Below are 20,262 nucleotides of genomic sequence, written 5' to 3' on the forward strand. Positions count from 1 at the left end.
CTATTGCTGCTACTACTACCACTACTACTACTACAACTACTGCAACTACTATTACTACTGCTGCTACTACAACTACTGCTTCTAACTCCTAATACTACTACTGCTACTAATACTACTATTTCTTCTGCTTCTACTGCTACAACTACTATTGCTGCTACTACTGCTGCTACTACAACTACTATTTCTACAACTGCTGCTACAATTACTACTACTGCTACTATTACTGCTGCTACTGCAACTACTACTGCTGCTGCTACTACTATTACTTCTGCTATACATACTACTACTGCTACTACTATTACTTATGCTGCTATACATACTACTACCACTTCTACTTCTATTAGAGATGTATATTAAAAAAATAAAATAAAATAAAAGTATGCTTCATAGTAATGAATTATAAAAATTAACTATATAATTTTTTTAAAGTGTGATCAAAGTGTACTACAAGAATTTGACGAAAGCATAACATTATGCTGTTTTCTCTTCCGAAACTGGGAGGTAAGCAGACGGCTAGACATTGTTGCATTTAGCAGGATTTGCTTTTTTCTGGCTGATGCTTAAGATTAAATTTTTTGGGTCACTGCTTACAGGGTGTGGTGTTGCTGGCTTCCTTCGAACGCCTTTTGTTTTAGCCCTGATAAAACAGTTTCGACATTAAATTGTAGGAGTAGGTTGATTTAGATCTACAGTTCTCCAGGTGGTGTATACAAGTTTTTGGCTGAGCAGCCGATGTTGATGTGAGCAGTAATTAATAAGTAGTTAGAATGAAGGAGGCATAATTTGTAAGTAGTTCTCCAGGAGATATGGAGGACCCAGCAATTAATAGTCTAATTAATAGTGAACTGCCATAATTCTTGGTTCATTGTTACCTATTGAGCAATTAGTCCAATAATATCTAAATGCAGTCACTTGTTTTGGTGCATCTTTGCAAGGGTTTCCAATATATATCTGATTAATTTGCGCCAGACTAATGTTATTTTTTAAGCCGTAGGATAAAACTAACTTTCATTGGAAAACATACAGACATTCACAGGGTAAATAGGACACATAGCTTAGCTTATGTGGTCTGGGTAAGCTAATGGGTTTCATAGACAACCTAAAACTGGAGAACTGCTAATTCATTGTTTCTTCTAAAATCATGAGTAGTAACAAAGAGTTTGTCCTGCTTTTGCTGGAGTAACTGTCTCTACTGTTCAGGGACATTGCTGTGAGGACTTGATTGAATTCAGATCAGGATGCTGGATGATCACCAACTCATCCCAAAAGTACTGGATGGAGCACCAGAGATTATTCCAGAGAACACATTGCTCCACAGCTCAATGAAGGGGCATCCACAAACATTTGGAAGTACAGTATATTTGGTAAAATTGGATACATTTAAGATAATTTACCATTTATTTTCCGCTCATCATCATCAAATCATAAGTTTAATCTCCTCCTAAAGGAGGATGGTTTTCCCTTTTGAGTCTTGGTTCCTTTCAGTGTTTTTTCCTCTTTCTGCAAAGGACTTCTTCCTGATATTGTGTCCCTCAACGAAGCTCATTAAGATTGCGTCGGAAAAAGCACTAAAGAAAGAATAACGCTGAAATTGTGTGATTATACTAACGATCAGAATCTTTACACACCCTAGAAGAATCATGTGAAACTAATCAACGATGGTCGAACACAATGAACCCTCTCTGGGGATCTCTGAGAGACTTTGATCCACCTTTTTTCTTTTACTATTGCCCTGAAAACAATCCAGCACTACACCCAAGAGTGACATTTGCATTGTGCCAGAAAGTGTTTTCCATGCTCTGATTAACTCCAGTCTTGCTAATGGCCAAGCACAGCCCCCTTTTTGAAGTCCATGAAACAAAACGAAAAGCTGTGGAGGAGAAGTGAGTATAAAAACCCTTTCACTTTGTTTGAGGGCATGCTGACATTTCAAACTGAAACCTGAAAGTACAGTGCAGGAAGGTCAGTATGGTGGAAAAACTAATCGCAAAAAGTCCTGGTTAAAGGAAAAGTTTAGGGTGGAGAGTTGTTCAGAGGATTTTCCCCCATTCTTCCTGCAGAAGGTTCTAGTACTGTGGGATGCGTGGGCCATTTCGCTGCACTGCTCTTTAGATTTTAGTCCGTCATACTTTCTGATGATGTCTAGGGCCATGGCAAACTCAGAACAGTTTGTGGCTCTTTGAAGTAGTCCTGCTGTAGAAGTCATCATCGTCATCTTCAGCCTCAACTGGGAAATGTTCCCGGTGTCACTGGCTGCAACACAAACCCAATCATGATCGATCCACTCTCATGCTTAACAGTTGGAAAGGTGTTCTTTTCACAAACATCTGCACCCGTTGCTCAGAAAAGTTCTATTTTAATTCGTTCCAAAATGCGTCAGGCTTGTTTAGATGTTGCTGATGCTGAATTTTGTGGTGAAGACAAAGAGGAGGTTTTCTTCTGATAACTCTTTACTTTATGTTTAGTCATGATTTTCTGCAGTTGTGAAGAAAAAATAAAAAAGCTCAATACAAAACTGAAACACAACATAAAAAAGTAAAATTAGAAGTGTCCCAGGCTTTTAAAATAGTCACTTACCAGTGACCAAATCTTCCAAAATGTTGGAATAAACCAGTTTCATCAAAGCAAACAGTGTTGATACTTGAGAGAGTCACATATTCACAGAAGATACTGAGGAGGTACTGTGGAGATCTTTGTCCTGTTGTGCTGTTGTCATTGTAATGTTTTTTTAACATCACTGAATAAACTACTTTTCAATATTCTGCAATAAGTGACATAATTCAATTTTGGGAGATCAGGACCACGTCCTGTACCTCCTACACCTTTCTTCTCCAAGACTCACCTCAGCTACCGGGGGCTCAGCTTTACGCACCTAGCTAGCTACCATGAAGCCACCTCAAACTCCCGCCCATCCTCAGAACTTCTGTCTCAGAGGTAAACAAAAAACATTTCATGTATAAATGGTCAATTTTTGAGTGAATATTGGTAATACATATCACTTCTAACTGATTATTAATTATTTTAAAGCGTTACCTAAACTAATTTTCCTTTACTGAGGTCATTTTAGCTAGCTAACTTGCTTACTATCTAGCTATGTCTTCAGCTGTGAATGGAAAAATGCATTAGCGCCACTTTCATTGCTCACAAAATATCAGGCTAGCACAGCGTATACTTTAGTGTACCTGTTTATTCATTAGCATGAGAAACTAGCTGACGTTAGTGTGGATTGTTTGTATTTTAGCTAATTATCCTGAGGAGAACTGAACTTGCTAGGTAAGAGCATGTTGTAATGATCAGACTTTACTGTTTTTAACTGAGCTGTACAATCTTTGAGCCTTCTCAGAATGCCAAGCTTTGCCTTGAATGTTCTGTAGGTTCTGCTGAGCTCCGGGTTGCTCTGGTGGACCAGGTCTCCAGACAAGTTCTGCTGCACCTCCTGATCTGGAATCTGGACATGAAGATAAACAGAGGAGGTGAGTGAGGGATAAGATCATACCGGGTAAAGTATAACATGGATAATCAATGTAGTTTAGCATGAGATCGTGATCTAGATCAGATTTCATTTCCTCAGCTCAGCTAGTGTTTACATTCTGCTCCATAAAAGTAACTTTTAGTAAGCCATGATGGGATGAGATTGTATATTGCATAAATGTATTTATGCAGATATTTAAGCAAATTAATTTCTATACTGGGCTGATGTTCACTGATATTTCTGAAAAACGAAATTTCTACATTTGACAAAGTCTCTTTACACTTGCCCTAATCTGCTTTTCACAGAATGACCCTTGCTGTAAATAAAGCATTTTTTAATGTTTAAGGATTGCAGAAGTTGTTTTGGTTTTCTGTTGATTTTTTGTTTAAATTTCAATGTTGTTTTAATATTAAATCCGTCTGCAAAAGTGATGATGAATCAACATTGATTGATTCAGTTATTAACATCTATTTAATGACCGATTGTTATCAGGATAGCTCAAACAGTGTAGTTATTACGAAAAGGATAAAACCATCATCCCTAGAAATACTCAAGGCTTATGGCTGTATGCAATCTCACACACAACTAGACCAAGCTAAAGACAGTTTACTAAACATCCTCATTTAACTTTGTATGGAGCCTGTTTGTACTCTTGGTGGAATTTCCCATCAGAGTGCTTGTAGAATCCGTTCTGGCCTTGTTCGGTTTCCTAGAATTATGTGAGGTTAAAAGTGAAAGTGCTGCAACAAAAGGGCTAATAATGGATTTATTAGTTATGTCCAACAGCATAACAATACGGCTGACACGATACTTCCATTGTTATTGTTGACTTTCTACCAGCTTTTTGCTCACTGTTTGGGTGGAATTTTCACCCATTCCTCCTGCAGATCGGCTCCAGGTTGTTCAGGGTGGTTGGAGGATGCACCGCAAACTGACGAGGCCCCAGATTCTCTGCCGTTGTAGATGCCCGGAGGTCGAACGTATGATGCTGAAATGATTCGGCTCCACCTGCTGAGCTCATGTTAGCAGTACAGCCTGAACACTGAGCACTGAAATCTGCATGGCAAGGCTTTAGCAGGGAAACATCAGAAAGTTAAAACAGAACTTTTTGGACACAATGAGCAAAAGTATGTTGGGATAATAATAATAATAATAATAATAATGGTGCAAAGTTCAATAAAAAAAAAAAAGAACACCTCTCCAACTGTTAAGCACGGGGTGGATCGTGCTTTGGGTCTGTGTTGCAGTGTGATCCTTAAGAGATGTAATTATCCATCAGCAGCCATCAGCAGCCAGAGCCGGAGAAAGCACAATTGGCCTTAGATGTCTCTCTCTGTCTCTCCCTACATCACTTCAGTGTGATGCTGACCAGCACGTCCGTCTGCTGGCCGATGCATCACAGCTGGGTACCGGGCGTTTTCCTACGAGTGCATTGGCTGCCCGGTGATGTTGCAGCGGTGGTAGTTCGGAAAGAGGCGGTGGCTGGTTGCTCATGTATCGGAGGAGGCATCCTCAGTGTCAGGAGCATTACATGTGACAGGGGGAGAGTACTAACGAGGGGGTTGCTATTGGAATTGGGGAAGAAAATTGGGTGGTCACATATTCAAAAGCTTTATGAAAAGGTATAAAAATGTACACATGCCTCAATCCAGTACGAAATGCCACAAGCACTTTCTCTCTCATTCCAGTGTGACTAAAAGTGATGATGAATCAACATTGATTGATTCAGTTATTAACATCTATTTAATGACCGATTGTTATCAGGATCATCAGGATTTCCAGTGTGACTAAAACAACATAAGCAGGGTTTAAAATTTGATAAAATACTGGCAGTACCAAAGCTTTACATAAGTCCATGTCTTTAATCTGTAGGCTGGGCAACATCTAGATATTAAAATACAGAATTTATCAAATCTATCAGTTCCCAGATCAGTCTCCCAAAAATATGAGATTTGTTGTCCAGTGCTGTCCCAGTCTTGCCCAAACATTTCCCCCAAATTCTTAGCTAGGGATTCCAGTTCCAGTCTTCTTGCTTGGCATCCAAGTGAGACCCTGAGGTCAGACCCATAATACTGAAATTATGTTAGCATAACCAAGCATCTTCTTGCTTGGCTCCCAGGCCTCATTTCTGAAACTTTAACCTGAAAATAAAAACAGCTTACAAGCATATAATACTATGCCATCCCATAATATGCGAGATAATATTACGAAAGACATTTTCTCTGTTAAAGGCTGTTAGATTTTTGACAGCAAATCAAATGAACGTGATTGATCACTGACCCGATTAGCAGTCGGTCAGCCCAGACATATTGTAATATCTCACATGTCCTTTATTGGTTGACAACAGAAGATGCTACGCTAGCACTGCTAACAAATACTGGACTTAGACTGTCACCAATCTCCTCATACTCAATACATGTCCATCAACTCACCTCTCAAAATGCATCTAGGTCTATATTTGTTTGGGGAAGGTTATTAAATGGATGTGGTTTGGACCACGGTCAGGACAGTCCACTAGGACTAGCCGTTCGGATTTTAGCTTAACATATAGCTTAATAAGGTCTATATGTATGGTTTTACTAAGCTGTCATTATTAAAAACCTGTTTTTGTAGCTTTCTGGTAGCTTTTTAAAGCAAATAAATTAGGATTGGTGACAGTTCAACACCAGTGTTTGTTAGCAAGATTAGCCTAGCGTCTTCCTTTGTAAACTAAAGAAGCACATGTCAGAGATCAGGCTGATCAGCTGCATCTGGAATCTGCACTGTCCATTTTGCACCCATTGGCCTTTGACACCATGCGGTTCAGATCTTATTCAGCTACAATCCTCATACTAGTCATATTAGACGACCAGGTGTAAACAGGGTGTAAACAAGTTGAGGAATATGTCTGTTTTCTGCAGGGTGAATGGAGAGCAATGGGGCAGACTTTCTGCATAACTCAAACACAAAAATAATGGACGTTTTATATGGTAAATCAAAGGATAGCAAAAAAAAAAAAAAAGAAAGAAAAAAAAAAAAGCCTTGGATAAGTCCCAGGAAACCCCCACCTCGAGGTCCTCTATGCAGGGCATCAGCTCCTGCTCTTGTGGTTGGCGTAGCTGGGGAAGCCGAACTGCGAGATCATGATGTTGGAGTAGCGGAGCGGCATGTCCCCATAGATCTGCGCCAGTCTGTTCAGGCAGTGCGAGCGCTGGAGCAGGTGGTGCGCCCGGTGCCACATGCCCACATAGCCGCTGCTGGCCTCCTTCTCCAGGTTCCTCAGGTCCACAGGCTTCACGAAAATCCCTGATGGTCGGCCGAGCCCCGACAGCTCCCGCGCCACCACGAAGTTCATGGCGATGTCGTCACAGTTCTGCGTCTTGTCCAGCAGGGCATGCACCTCGGCCGGCTGCGTCTGGAACAGCTCCAGGAAGCGCCGGTGGAAGAAGGCGGCGCCCACCAGCACCATGGAGTACCTTAAAAAAAAAAGGGAAAAAAAGAAAGGGGGAACAGAGGAGATGGTTCACCGTTCGTTTATCATGTACCACTTTTACCGTTTTTCGCAGTGGCTCTGCAGCAGGACGGCCGTGGGTGCGATTATACTGATCCTCATCCTGTAACACTTTCCCAACTTTAGCAAATGCTACCAAACGCTAGCAAATATATCAGCAGGCCATCAAATTCCAGCTCTCCTTAGACTTGAAAACAACATGAAAATAATTCAAATAAATAAATCATTGTGCATTAACATCATTATATAATATAATCACGATCAGGGACAAAAATAGATAATTTGTTTTTAATGATTATTTACCATGTAAAAATAAAAATGTGAAATAATAAATATAAGTATATATATATATAAATTATTTTCTTTTAATAAATGAAAATGATTAAATACATTAAAAATAATAATGTAAACATTTACATAATATTTAAGCATATTTATTTATTTTTATATATTTATGTATTTTATATAAATATATGTATAAATTTCACGACATTTTGTCATGATGTGAATCTGGCAGTTATTCTTTACCTTCTATCAGAATTTTATGATGAATGGACCAATAGAAATGTCCCAAATCTTTAATATATATTTCATGACATGTTTTTTAATCTCTGGAAATTAAACTGCAGACTTCATCATATAAGTCTTGATAATAAGCTTTAATATCCATTAAATAAATAATCCAATAAATAGTAGCTTCAAAATTGTACATTAGTTTTAGGATGTGTGGGTCCACCTGTGAATCTTTAGAGGTAAATGTTTGTGTATTTTTGTGCACTTCTTTTATTATTATTATCATTATTATTATTGTAATTACTGCTCGATATACTCTACTATTACTGCTATCCTATGTACAGTCGTATGCAAAATTCTGGGCACCCCTTTTTCACTACGCGATCTGTGCCGAGCATGTCTGCAAATTGGCCAGGGATCGTAGGTAGTGACAGTGCCGAGTCCACAGTGGCAGTGTTGCTGCCCTCGCTTGCTACCTCAACCTCACTGGCTAGCAGGCTAAGGCTAGTGCTAAATGTTTAGGCAGCGTAGAAATGGCAGCAGAGGGGTGACTTGCGGTTGCCAGTCTTGACTCTTTGTGCATCATCGGCCAGCGTTAAGACGCCCTGAGCTTTTCAGCTTAATTTATAACATATATATTATATACAGCTCTAACAGTTAGTGGAGCAGGTGTGTGATGTGTCTGGCTGGTTGGCTAATGCAAACTACTGTTTCCCCGCATGCTCGGCACAAATCAGGCAGGGGGCACGGTTCGGGTAGCGACGCCCCTGTCCAAATAACATATTTGGTTGATTTTCCAAGGTAAAATAAGTGACCACCCCCTTAACAGGACACAAACGTGAATGTCCTGCACCTTTTATATATTTTCTAAATGTAAAATAGAAGGAAAAATCTAATGTAAGGTTTTTAATGTGTCACTACTTTCTATTTATAACGTCACACTGCCGCTCCTAGTGTTTAGTGAACCAGCTTTTGTAGTACTGCTGACTGACTGATTGTTGCGGATGTGTGCAAGTTTACAGCTTCCTACCTGTCGCCACCACCCACATCAGGATCTTGCAGTTCAAAGCTGCCATAGCTGAACACACCGGAGGCAGTGGTCACATGCTTCCTGGGCACAAAGCCCACAATCTGGTCAGAGAATTGCTGGAGTGCCAGGTGTCAAACACGTGGGGTTTGTGTGAGAGAAAGAGAAAGAGAGAGAGAGAGAGATCATGTCAGATCCAAAGTAGAAATTAAAAAAGTACTCTTAAGATGATCACACCTGAAGGTCCGGACCATGGTTGATGTGTGGGTAACAGTGTCTACATTTGATCCAGTTAGATCTGGATCTTATCATCAGCACCACCTACATGGGGGACACCTCTCTATATTTGGCACTGATTGGTTTGTAGAGGGCCGTGCGTCTGACCTTTGTCAATTCGATGGGTCGTCTTTCCTGGTTAAAATGAATGAATGGATTTGAGGCTTCACTAAAGTGCTGATATTACAGCATTACTACCAGCAGCACCAGCATTAAGCCCATTCTGACGAGGCTGGCGGCCAGCATGGTCGCGAAGCTAACGGTAGTACACAGGGCAAGGCGATACTAATGCCCCAGTAGAGATGCTGGGTGAGGCCGATGGTCATATGTTTACATTGTTGTGCCAATGCTAACGCAGTGGTAGTGACGCTGGGCAAGGCCAGAAGTCAGAGTGTCACAATGGCAATGCAAACGCAGCAGTAGTGTTGCTGGGCGAAGACAACAGTCGCAGCAATAACAATGCTGATGTTATGATAGCAATGCTAAAGCCATGGTAGTGACACTGGGCAAAGCCAGAGGCCCGCACAACCACACCGTGGTATCGATGTTGGGTCAACACACTATCGCTATGGACTCTGACACACATTAACGCCACAGTATGTCTTCACACCACTTCCTTTTACAGTAGTATTCAAGCAAGGAGACGCAACCTCAGCAGCACAGATACTTGTCTGCTTTGTGGCTAAATGTGATGTCCTCAAATTTCTTCTACACAAACAAGCGGCAGTTCTTGCACATGTGGGTTTCAACACGGCCCATCAGTCAGCTCAGTGTCCGCCGTGTCGACGACCACGCCTTACCTTCCAGACGGAGAACGCAAAGCTGATATCAGGAACGCTGACCAGGGTGTCGTCGTCCAGCATCAACACCGCTGCGGAAGAGACGTACAGTGTGGGTGGGGTTATCAGACGAGCACAAAAGTGAGATCAGTCAAAGCTGCCTCTTACTAATGCCTCAAATAGACTTTCTTGCATAATTTCTGACTCTGAATGACCTACTATTATCTAAACAAGCGCTCTGAGAATGTGAAAGCAAGCATGTGCTTAGCATCAGCTAACAGACTTCCACACTGGCTAGAATCGTGCCAAGTGATGGAGAGGGAAATGGAGGGCCATCCTACCCACCCAGAGGGAGCATGGCCAGTTACGTTCTCTGGGACTTCCAATCACGGACGGCTGTGGCATCACCTGGGACTGAACTTCCTGTGGAAGTCAATGTAACAGATTGGAGCATTTCTATTGGTCCATTTATCCTGAAATCATTAAACATCAGTTTGAACTATGGCGAGTTATGTTCCAATCCCGGGTCATGCTGCTTGCCATCAGCAGCCGGAGTCAGAGAGGGCACAACTGGCATTGCTCTCTCAGGGGTGGGTTGATGGCACTTGCTCCCCACTTCATCACTCCTAGCGTGATGTTGGTCACCAGAGGCCTCTGTTAGCTGTTATATCAGAGCTGGGGATCCATGCTGGCTACCTAGCGATGCTATTTGAAAAGAGGTGGTGGCTGGCCTTACATGTGTCGGAGGAAACGTGTGCTAGGGGTATTGCTAGTGATGGAGTGGGGGGCCTTAATGGCAATAGGGTTATTGGCCTTCCAAATTGGGGAGATTCTACATACATTTAGAAATAGTTGCCAAATCTAAACATCTACCAAAACTTCTGCAAAGCAGGTATTATTACCGATAAGATTCCACATATTCCTAATTACGCTGTCCATTTCTAAAATCTACCTTCCCCACCAGACACCTACCATCCGTCTCAATCTCAGGAAAAGGCTGCAGACGGTTTCGCATCCTGTTACTGCTTTGTTCCTTGAAGACCACTTGGATGGGATGAGGCCCCAACGACTCCCACAGCTTTACAGGCGGAAGCTCCGCCACATTGTTCCAGACGATAACGACCCGGTGGAGACGAGGAACAGCCTGGTAGTGGTTCAGCAGCTTCAGGAGCAGGTCCGTGCGGTTGAACGTCTGCATGACCAGCGTGAAGGAATCAGGCAGTAAGACGGGCCAAGAGCTGTTGGTGCGACGACGAAGGACCCCGAGGACGCCATCCTCAGGAGACGGGAGCAAAGAGGTTAAGGCGGCACCAACGACCAGCAGCAGCAGCAAAGGGACGACAATCATATGTGCCCGGCGGGGGCTAAGGGGCCTGCAGCTGCGGAGATGAAGCCTGTAGGGACGAGAGACAAAGGCACTTTATTCATTTATAAAGGATCAATTTAAATACGGCTGAAATATTGAAATATCAATAACTGGTATAATAAGCATGTCGATATCGGACAGATGTTCACACTGAACTGATATTTTGAGCCAAAATAAGAGCAGAATATTAATTGTGCTGCATTTGTAAAATTTCCCTTGGTGAAATGTTGGTCCCAAATCCTATATTCACAAATGTATCATCAAATCCACAATATGTCCAAATGTTTGTGGACAACCCTTCTAATAAATACATTTAGCTGCAGGGGTATTCCTGCCATGCTCCCCATAATTCCAGGTAGGCTCCCATGTAGACACTAGATGTCCAAATGTTTGTGGACACCCCTTCTAATGCATGCGTTCATCCAGCTACTTTACGCTGCACCCATTGCTGACAGGAATGTGCAAATGCACACAAATACACATACACAGCTTGTCTAGTTCCTGTAGAGAGGGGTATGAAGCACTGTGCTCTCTGGAATGATGGATGGTGGAGCTCCATCCAGTACTTTTGGGATGAGCTGAAGTCTAGTAGAAAACCTTCTTCCCTGGCAGCTGACAGTCCAATAAAACACTCAGAGGTTTGTTCTCAGTGGAGGAGGAGGTGTTCACTTCTTTGACTAGCACTTTTGCATTGGTCAAACACTACATCTCAGGAATGCAGTAGTCCAGATTACACCAGCTCAGGATTATTTAGTCATGCCACAGCTATGGGGTACATGTCTTAGGATTTAACTATGGGGGGCATCTTCTCCAAATGAGCTACTCAACTTGATCAGAAGCAAGGCTAGAAAACTGGAAACTACAGTTTTTGCACATGCAAATGCAATCCCACCAACACCACCCACACCACCCACCCAAACACATCTAAACACAGCTAAGATGAACATTTCCTGCTGTCAAGATGCTAAACCCACCACTTCTCACGTGTGATCATAGCCTACCTCATTTTAACTGCAACACAGCACTCCCATGATCCAGGCACAACAACTTTGGGGGAAGTTGAGAAGTTTGCGCTCAGTGCGCAGGCGCGTTTCGCAACCACCTTTCCAACGCAGATAGTGCCCCCTAGCGGTGGCTAGGCAGACCAACACCACCGGGCCTGGGCAGGAGAAGCTGAACATGTTTGGAGAAGCTAACAAGCAAATGCTAAACACCAACCACATCAGCCATAACATTAAAACCACTGCCACAGATTATCCAGATTACCCAGATGGATGCAAGTGAACAGCCAGTTCTCGAAGGTGATGATGTGCCAAGCGTACTTGTGGCTGGACGACCTTGGGTCTCTGAACATCTCCAAAACGTCAGGCAGGTCTTGTGGGTGTTCCTGGTGTGCAGTATGGACTCTAGTAGAAGTGCTCTAAGGAAGGACATCCAACCATAACAATAATGCAATCCATGGAGACCCCACCTCACAGCGTACAGGATCTGCTGCAGGACACCACAGCAGGACACCTTCAGAGGTCTTGTGGAGGCCATGCCTGGAAAGGTCAAAAAGGTTAATTAATTGGCAGAGAAATCTGAGACACCTCCATGGGTCACAAAGAACCACTGGGCAACATCTAGAGGACCTACAGGCCTCGGCTGCTCCGTGTAATGTCAACGTCCGTGAGTCCATCATCAGGCAAATGACGGACAAGAATGTCGTGCACGGCAGGAGAGCAATGAGGAGGCCACTACTCTCCAAAACGAACACCGCCTCCCATCCGCCGCTTGCTCAAGGCCGCGAGGATACGCCAGAACCTGGCAGTTAGCGTTCTCCTCCAAGCGTGTTGAACTCCAAAGATGGGATGGCTCGCTTCCTGCAACCCGGAGGAGGGCATTGCACCGGTGGCCCTGTGGGATAGCAGGAACCAGGTCAGACGGGCGGCTGTTCGACCTGGATGTTGTAGACTTTAGAGTGGGGGGCACTGTTTTACACCAGCGTGGAAGAAAACCTAATAAGCAGAGCAGCGGAAATTCTCAAAGTAAAGTATAATGGGTAAAGAACACTTTCCACCTAGGAAGGCCGTCCCAGTGCTCCAGTATAGGTAGCTAGTGTTAGGGAGCAGGAGTCGAGAGACACCATTTGAGACACCACCCACCCTGTGGTTTGGAACACAGCAGGGAGAATGGCAGGACGTGCCCATGCAAAGCAAGGCAAGGCAAAGCAAGGCAAGGCTCAGTAATGCACTTTGGCTCAGTAATGCACACACTAGTGCATTCATTTCATTTACTGTAGCTAAGCTAAATCCCAGAGACCATCATCCTATCTTCACTACAGCAGCTTCCATGCAACCGTGTCCTGCTGTGCCCATCTCCAATGGCCTCAAAATTCCAGTTCTTGGATTAGGTGAGTTTGCTTTTCGTCCTTAAAGTGTTTTAAAGCTACAACTGAACCTAAATATGTCGACAGTACCATTGAAAAACAGGGTTAATGGGTTTTTAAAGTCTTGGGGTTTGGCTGGGGGGGGTGTTGTTGTTAGTGGACGGTGAGTTCGGTTCCTATGGTCAGATGGTTCCTACACACACAGAGAGGTCTGTTCACCTTCATACTGGTATAGCCTGTCGTTTTATTAACCTTAATTAATAAATAATAATAATTAATATAATAATAATAATAATAATAAAATCCCATTCTAACCAGTAGCTGCGACCTGACACTACAACTCCCACAACCCCCCAGTGTATAAACGTTTCCCTGAGGTTAAACTATGAAGTTTCATATTTTCGAGTCATTTCTGAGGCGTTAATAATATGGTCACACCGCAGATTAATTATCCAAGCTCTCACAGAGGGGAACCGTGGTTGTAAAAGTTGCTGAACTCGGATAAAGCTGCTCCGCTAAGCGCTGTTAGCTGCGCCGGCTAGCAGCGCGGAGCTGAGGGTCAGAGTTCAGACACGAGCCTGAACAGAACTGCGGTTAAAGCAACGCTGGACCGACGTTTCCTTGCTAACTGGGTCGGGTCGGGTCGGGTCGGGTCGGGTCGGGTCGGTTGGGGGGTGTCGGCGCTAATAGGGTTGAACGGAACTGCTGAGGTGTTCACATTTAGCCCGGAGACTTAAACCCTCCCCTCAGTTTAACTGACTGGCTCTAAACTCTTTTTTTGGGGGGTTGTTAAATTGAGGGATTTATTAAATAAATAATAATAATAATTATTTAATTAACAAATTATTAATTTGAGGGTAATGATTTAAATGGAGGGAAGATATTATTAATATTTATTATTATTATTATTATTAATTGTTATTATTAATAATAATAATTATTATTATTAATTATTAATACAAGGGGATGATTTATTAATTGAGAGAACGGATTATTCATTCAAAGAAACAATTTATTAAGTACTAATTATGTAAAGCTGCTTTGTGATGACAACAGTTGTAAAAAGCGCTACACAAATAAATTTGACTTGACTTGACTTCATTAAATTGAGAACCGATTGGTAATATGAGTAATATTTATTTATTAAATTGAGAGAACAAATTATTAATATTAGGGAATGATTTATTAAACTGAGGAAACAAATTCTTAAATCGAGGGAAAGGTTTATAAAATTGAGAACAAATTATTCATTCGAGGGAACGATTTAAATTGAAGGAAACAGATGTTTAATATAAGGAAATGATTTATTAAATTAAGGGAACTGATTTAATTCAAAAACATTTTATTAAATAGAGAACGGATTGTTAATATGAGTGAATGATATATTCAATTGAGAGAAAAAATATTAATTTAAAAAAATGGTTTATTAAATTGAGGGAACAGATTATTAATATGAGGGAATGGTTTATTAAATTGAGGGAACAGATTATTAATATGAGGGAATGGTTTATTAAATTGAGGGAACAGAATATTATGAAAGAATGATTTATTAAATCAAGGTAATGGTTTATGTTTCTAAATATTGTTTTTGTACCTTGCTACTTTTTAGGATTGTAGGTTGAAGGTGGCCTTTTTAGTACTGCAATTTGGAAAACAATTTAATACTAATGTCTAAACTTTCTATAAAGCTAGCACAATGACGGTAACTACAAATATCTGATTCTACACAGTATTTCTTCGCCACACTAGGGGTGGACGATATAGTATAGTGTTACATTATTGTATTTTAATTAGATTTTCACAAAACACAACATTTATCATATTTTTTTAACAGTTTTATCATTTTTTTAAGCACTGGCGATATTCTCAATATGCTTAGAATGTATATTGTTTATCACAATAACAAAATGTATTACAATACAATAAAATCTCCCTCATCACCTACACCTCACTTTAAATATTGGTATTTTCACATGGACAAATCATGAAAGTATTCATAGGGTGTAATTACATAATTAATACCAAATTAATAACAACATTTAAAAAGCTGTTATAAAAGTTGATGATGAAGACGTTTGTAAAATGTTATGTTAAAGATTTAGAGACCCCAGATAATACTAGACTCTTCTTGAGTTCCTAAGCTTAAAGACGCTGGATGAAATGAGAAGTTCCACAGCACATCTAGAAGTTACTCAGTATGTTTGTGTATAGAGTAATATTTGACTAAAGTTGGTATGTGGTTTCGACCTTTAGCCTCTACATCAGTTACTTGGATTGCTTTGCTATTGCTCTGTCCTCCACCCTCCTACCCTCCGCTTTTACACTGTCCAGGGACATCGCATAATGGAGGCTACTCCCATGAGGCCGTGGTTTACGCTCTTCAGGAATGTGGCATCAGACACATAGACACGGCTAAGAGGTATGGCTGCGAGGAGGCCTTGGCAGGTTCCTTGTTGGAGAGCAGAGTGCCACGCGAGGACCTGTGGATCACCACTAAGCTCTGGCCGGGGGACTACGGGTACCAGAGCGCCACACAGGCCTGTAGGGCCTCTGCTGCCAGGCTGGGAGTGGAGTATTTAGGTAAGCGTGTGGTATTGCAGCTTAGTGGACTAGTTCTTTTCAGCTCGTGGGGAAGTTGCCATCAACAACAGGTACCAACAACTTCTGCCTTCTAATGCATGGCATCCGGGAAATTATAATCTGATGCCTGTATAATTTCTCCTCCTCACAGACCTGTATCTTATGCACTGGCCTGACTGCACAGTCCCAGGACGCTCCAACAGAGAAGTTCGAGCAGAGACGTGGAGAGCATTGGAGGAGATGTACGATGAAGGTAAAGGCGTTGTCAGACAATAGTAGTTGTCTCCAACTGTCCTCCTGGAGATCTAGCAAACTGTCATGTTCAGCTCCAACCCTGATCCAACAAACCCTGACACCCACTGATTGAATGAAGATCTTCTGAACATATTGATGGTGGCAGATTTGAACTAAATCCTACAGGAATGGGGGTCTTCAGGAGGATGGTTGGTGACCAGTGGTCAACGATAGGGGTTTTCAGCACTGGTCCTGGTTATTAACACCATGCAGAGTTCAGCTTCAACCCTAATCGAACACCCGGTCCAGGTGGCGTCTACTAGAGTCAGATGTCAGGAGATGGTACTTCTCCAGGACCACCCCAGTCTTAATTGTTGCTTATTGCGAAGATGACCTTCACCTACCTTCTGCAAACAAAAAGGGCAACCCCAGGTGTCAGGGGTGCCCAATCTTTTGCATATATGAAACGTCAACGTGTGAAAAGCATCCTTTTGAGCACTTTCAAATATCGCAGGATTGTGTCGTGCCATTGGTGTGAGCAACTTCCTCGTCTCTCATCTTGAGGAGCTGAAAGAAGACTGCGGAGTGGTTCCTCATGTTAACCAGGTGTGAATCCTCGACAGATGACACTCACAGCGATAGTCATCATCCATCGAAAAGCCAAAGCAATATGAATGGTCTGCTCTTTTTGCAGGTGGAGTTCCATCCCTTCCAGCAACCATGGGAGCTGGTGGAGTATTGTCGCAGGGAGGGCATAGCATTTGAGGGCTACTGCCCTCTAGCCAAGGGCCAGGCCCTCACCCATCCGGTCATCCTGGAGCTGTCAAAAAAGTACAACCGCAGTGCCTCCCAGATATGCATCCGCTGGAGCATTCAGGTACAGCAAGAATAGGAGGACTTTTTATTACCAGTGTGGTTCCACAATAGGTACTGTTACCCATTAATGGTCAGCATGACCTCGAATAACTCCTCCATCATTATCTTTTCTAGAATGGGGTCATCACAATCCCAAAGTCCACCAAGCCACACAGGATTCTTGAAAACTGCCAAGTAAGTTAAGTAATCTCCCACTATAGTGAGTACAGTCAGTTCTACTCCAGCTTCCAGCCCTGACACCATGTCCTAACAGTGCAGTATTGCATAGTGTCGCCAAGCCTTCATGATGTCTGCACGTTAAAATCAGACCGATAAGCAAACAACCTCCAACCTCAGCTCCTGTCAGTGTCTCCTAAACCTTTTGTAATGGTCAAACTTCCCTCTTGGCTTCAAACTCCTAGATTCCTCGTCCATGTTTGGTCAGTTTAACGACGTTTTGATGAAAAGTGGCTGGTTGAACCACAGTCATGAGGTTAATTATCAACATGTCAAAAAAAGAATAATGCTCTTCATCACAAACAGTCATTCGTGACTGGTATGGGCAGTTTGTTGTAGATGATTGCCTGCATCGCTAGCTGTTAGGATCAGGTGTTGGTTAAGTGCTGGAAAAAATCAATAAATCAATCCATATGGATTCTGACAGCTTAACACGGTATAGTGTCTACAGCTGGTTTCAGATGGTCTAAGTGGTTGAAAACCTTGTCGAAATGTTGGTCATCCAGGCGAAAACATACCCTATGCTTGTAAGCTTACTGGTTAACCAGCTCTTGACCAGCTTAATGTACGGAGCGTTCGATTTGGATCATACTTATTTACACTAGTTGGAGCTAAGCTTGTTAACCAGCTTGTTCAGCAACATCACCATGCTGGTTGACCAACATGTCCAGCTTGACCAAACTGGTCAACCAGCTTTATGACCAGCTAGTCCATCAAACTCAAATGAAAGCATATGCTATGCTGGTCAAGAGCTAAGCCGGTCCAGCAGTTTACCCAGCCGGCTTACCAGTATGGGGTACCGGGTTTTTGGCCAGGGTTGGTTAACTCTAAGTTGTTTGACGTTCGATTGCCATGTCTATCTCTGAGACAACCTCTGCATGCGCAGGTGTTTGGATTCCAACTGGAAGACAAAGACCTGGAAGCTCTGAAAGCATTGCATGATGGGAGGCATGTGAGCTGGGACCCAACCCATGTGGAGTGACTGGTGTGTGTTCACTGAATTGGCCACCTTCTACAAATATAATATAACTAGCTTTCAATCAGCGTTTCAGACACGTTTAACAAGATTAGTTATTTCTGTTAATGTAACTGCAGTTACACCTTACTGAATATTAATTACAGTAACCGCTAATAGTTTGTCCTCATCAAGATCCAGTCTAGCAAACTGCTGCTTGTCAAAAACGAGGAACCCAAATCTCTGCGTAATTAAATGGTTAAGGTGTGAACACTGTGGGTTTGGTGTGAAACACTGTGGTAAGGCCGGGTACAGGATCTCCTCGTCGTTCCAGGTTTCTTAGACTTCGACTAGCAGTGGCTGGAGCCATGTTAACCTTATGATTGGTCAGGGGGGTATGCTGACCGCCCATTCCAAACAGAGAGGAGAGCAATACTGGTAAAATACAGCAGCCATTTATTTGGGAAGATCTTCAGAAAGCATACTTTGATACACTGGGGCCCTGAGGAGCCAGATTATCTTCATTAGAGAGAAAACTCTAGGTTGGGTTCCCAGGGGCTGGAATTACTGCCACTGAATTATGCTGCAATTTTGAAAAAAACAATTGAAACCCTGCAGACGTCTGGGTCTCCTCGCCACTGTGAACAATTCTGACTTTCCTAAGCTTCTCTAGAACACAGCGTCTCACACTACACCCACTTCTGCACAACTGCTCATACCTTACCCATCAGCTCTGAAGAAAACTACCAATGAAATACCTGCCTCCTTTAAGGCCTCTTTTACTGAACAGTTAGTTTAGCGCACCAAGGTCCGTTTATGGTCACTGACCCGCATGTTCCTCTTCCATCTACAGGTTTTTGGGTTCATGCTCTCAGAAGAGGACATGGACAGTATAGGGCGTCTTCACACTGATACAAAGCTTGTTCGTCTCAGTTACCCGCTCTGGAAAGGATAACGGAGGCTTATACAGTCGTAGAAACGCACAACTCGGGTAGGGCCGTAATTATGACCAGATTTAAAGTCACGCATGATGGATTTCCAAGTGAAACGGTGAGCTACGAGTGAGCCGAGCTACGTTTTCACTTGATGAGTAGCGCAGGAGGGGGGTGAAACACAATGTTATGGGTCAGTACAACGTGTTCACCTGGCCAGTGGTGCACGAGTAGGTCATCAAAAATCAGGAGCTTTCAGATGTTTAAAATGTGACGCAATGAATGAAATATAATAAATAGAATTGGACGCAGGTCTATTTTGATTTGGACTATGCTTGACGCACATCCTGTAAAACAATGCATTTTTCTTTTAGATAGAATTGACTTGAAGGGAAATATGTTTTTAGTTGCTACAGCAACAATAACTGGTATTACAGTCACTGTTTAATGTATTTACATGTATCCACCTATTTAGCCCTGCTTATTTACTTTTTACGTTTTGGTACTAATTACATGTTATTTAAGGAGTGTTTCAGCTTGGGCAGATTTTGAACAAGGCACAATATAGGGCAGCCAATCAAAACAGAGCTTACATAGCTACATAGTTCAGTCTGTAAGGTATAATAAAGTATGTAAATTTTAAGGGATACAGTGTTTTGGCATCATAGGCCCACACTTTAGTATTTACACCTTCATAACTGCAATACTCTTAATTTCGTAGGCCCTAAAATAGAACCCTGTGGGACTTCTGAATATGCTTAACCAAAGAGTTGGCAGTAGTTTCTGCTTTATGCTTATTAACAGGATTACAAAACCTAGGGTTCAAAAATGTTTAAAAACATGAGCAGGATGTGGGTGATTTAAATATTATTTTTAATGATAGATAAATAAATGTGTATATTATGTAATTTAAATTATATTTGTCACGGTCACGTAAAAGCCTTCTCAAATTTGACATCTACAATTTTCAAATTTGAAGCAGTTATTTTTTCCACATTTTGTTAAACTGTATGAGGAATTGGCCAATAGAAATGCTCCAGAAGTTTAATGGACTTTCATTGAAGGTTAAGGTTTTTTTTTCTCCTGTAAAGTTAAAGGTTTTCAATTCAAGGATCACAACATGCATGTGTGTGTTGGTGTTAAAAATACTATAATTTCTGTCCTGTAAACGAATAAAC

At 42.1% G+C, this 20,262-nt stretch overlaps 2 protein-coding genes across 4 annotated transcripts; one reads left to right on the plus strand and one right to left on the minus strand.

Moving 5' to 3' along the window:
* Positions 1-1,414: 1,414 nt before the first annotated feature.
* extl2 (exostosin-like glycosyltransferase 2) lies at positions 1,415-11,964 on the minus strand. 2 transcript variants are annotated; one of them, XR_011980163.1, is made up of 6 exons: positions 11,925-11,964; positions 10,530-10,951; positions 9,579-9,649; positions 8,506-8,621; positions 4,325-6,927; positions 1,415-3,448 (listed from the first exon to the last, which is right to left on the minus strand). XR_011980163.1 is itself a non-coding variant. In XM_072688326.1 (5 exons), the coding sequence occupies exons 1-5, from the start codon at positions 11,927-11,929 to the stop codon at positions 6,543-6,545; spliced, it is 999 nt and encodes a 332-aa protein (XP_072544427.1). In that variant the 5' UTR covers positions 11,930-11,964; the 3' UTR covers positions 3,890-6,542. The 2 variants fall into 2 exon arrangements, 1 of the variants encoding a protein (XP_072544427.1); XM_072688326.1 differs by lacking the exon at positions 1,415-3,448 and having other exon boundaries at positions 3,890-6,927.
* A 1,124-nt stretch (positions 11,965-13,088) lies between these two features.
* LOC140562581 (glyoxal reductase) lies at positions 13,089-20,260 on the plus strand. Of its 2 annotated transcripts, XM_072688335.1 has the most exons (8): positions 13,089-13,315; positions 15,623-15,871; positions 16,023-16,124; positions 16,620-16,711; positions 16,800-16,982; positions 17,096-17,155; positions 18,084-18,182; positions 19,006-19,089. In XM_072688335.1, the coding sequence occupies exons 1-7, from the start codon at positions 13,111-13,113 to the stop codon at positions 18,177-18,179; spliced, it is 987 nt and encodes a 328-aa protein (XP_072544436.1). In that variant the 5' UTR covers positions 13,089-13,110; the 3' UTR covers positions 18,180-18,182; positions 19,006-19,089. The 2 variants fall into 2 exon arrangements, with proteins under 2 accessions (XP_072544436.1, XP_072544435.1); XM_072688334.1 differs by lacking the exon at positions 18,084-18,182 and having other exon boundaries at positions 19,006-20,260.
* The last annotated feature ends 2 nt before the right edge of the window (positions 20,261-20,262 follow it).

This window comes from Salminus brasiliensis, chromosome 9, assembly GCF_030463535.1.
Source record: "Salminus brasiliensis chromosome 9, fSalBra1.hap2, whole genome shotgun sequence".
Taxonomy (NCBI): domain Eukaryota; kingdom Metazoa; phylum Chordata; class Actinopteri; order Characiformes; family Bryconidae; genus Salminus; species Salminus brasiliensis.

Coding starts and splice junctions, on each gene's coding strand:
- extl2 (XM_072688326.1), bottom strand. Junction 9,650..10,529: donor TCCTGAGATTGAGACGGATG/GTAGGTGTCTGG, acceptor TCTCTTCCGCAG/CGGTGTTGATGCTGGACGAC. Junction 8,622..9,578: donor TTGCGTTCTCCGTCTGGAAG/GTAAGGCGTGGT, acceptor CTGGCACTCCAG/CAATTCTCTGACCAGATTGT.
- LOC140562581 (XM_072688334.1), top strand. CDS start 13,111: ATGCAAAGCAAGGCAAGGCAAAGCAAGGCAAGGCTCAGTAATGCACTT. Junction 16,712..16,799: donor TGGTTCCTCATGTTAACCAG/GTGTGAATCCTC, acceptor CTCTTTTTGCAG/GTGGAGTTCCATCCCTTCCA. Junction 17,156..19,005: donor GGATTCTTGAAAACTGCCAA/GTAAGTTAAGTA, acceptor TTCCATCTACAG/GTTTTTGGGTTCATGCTCTC.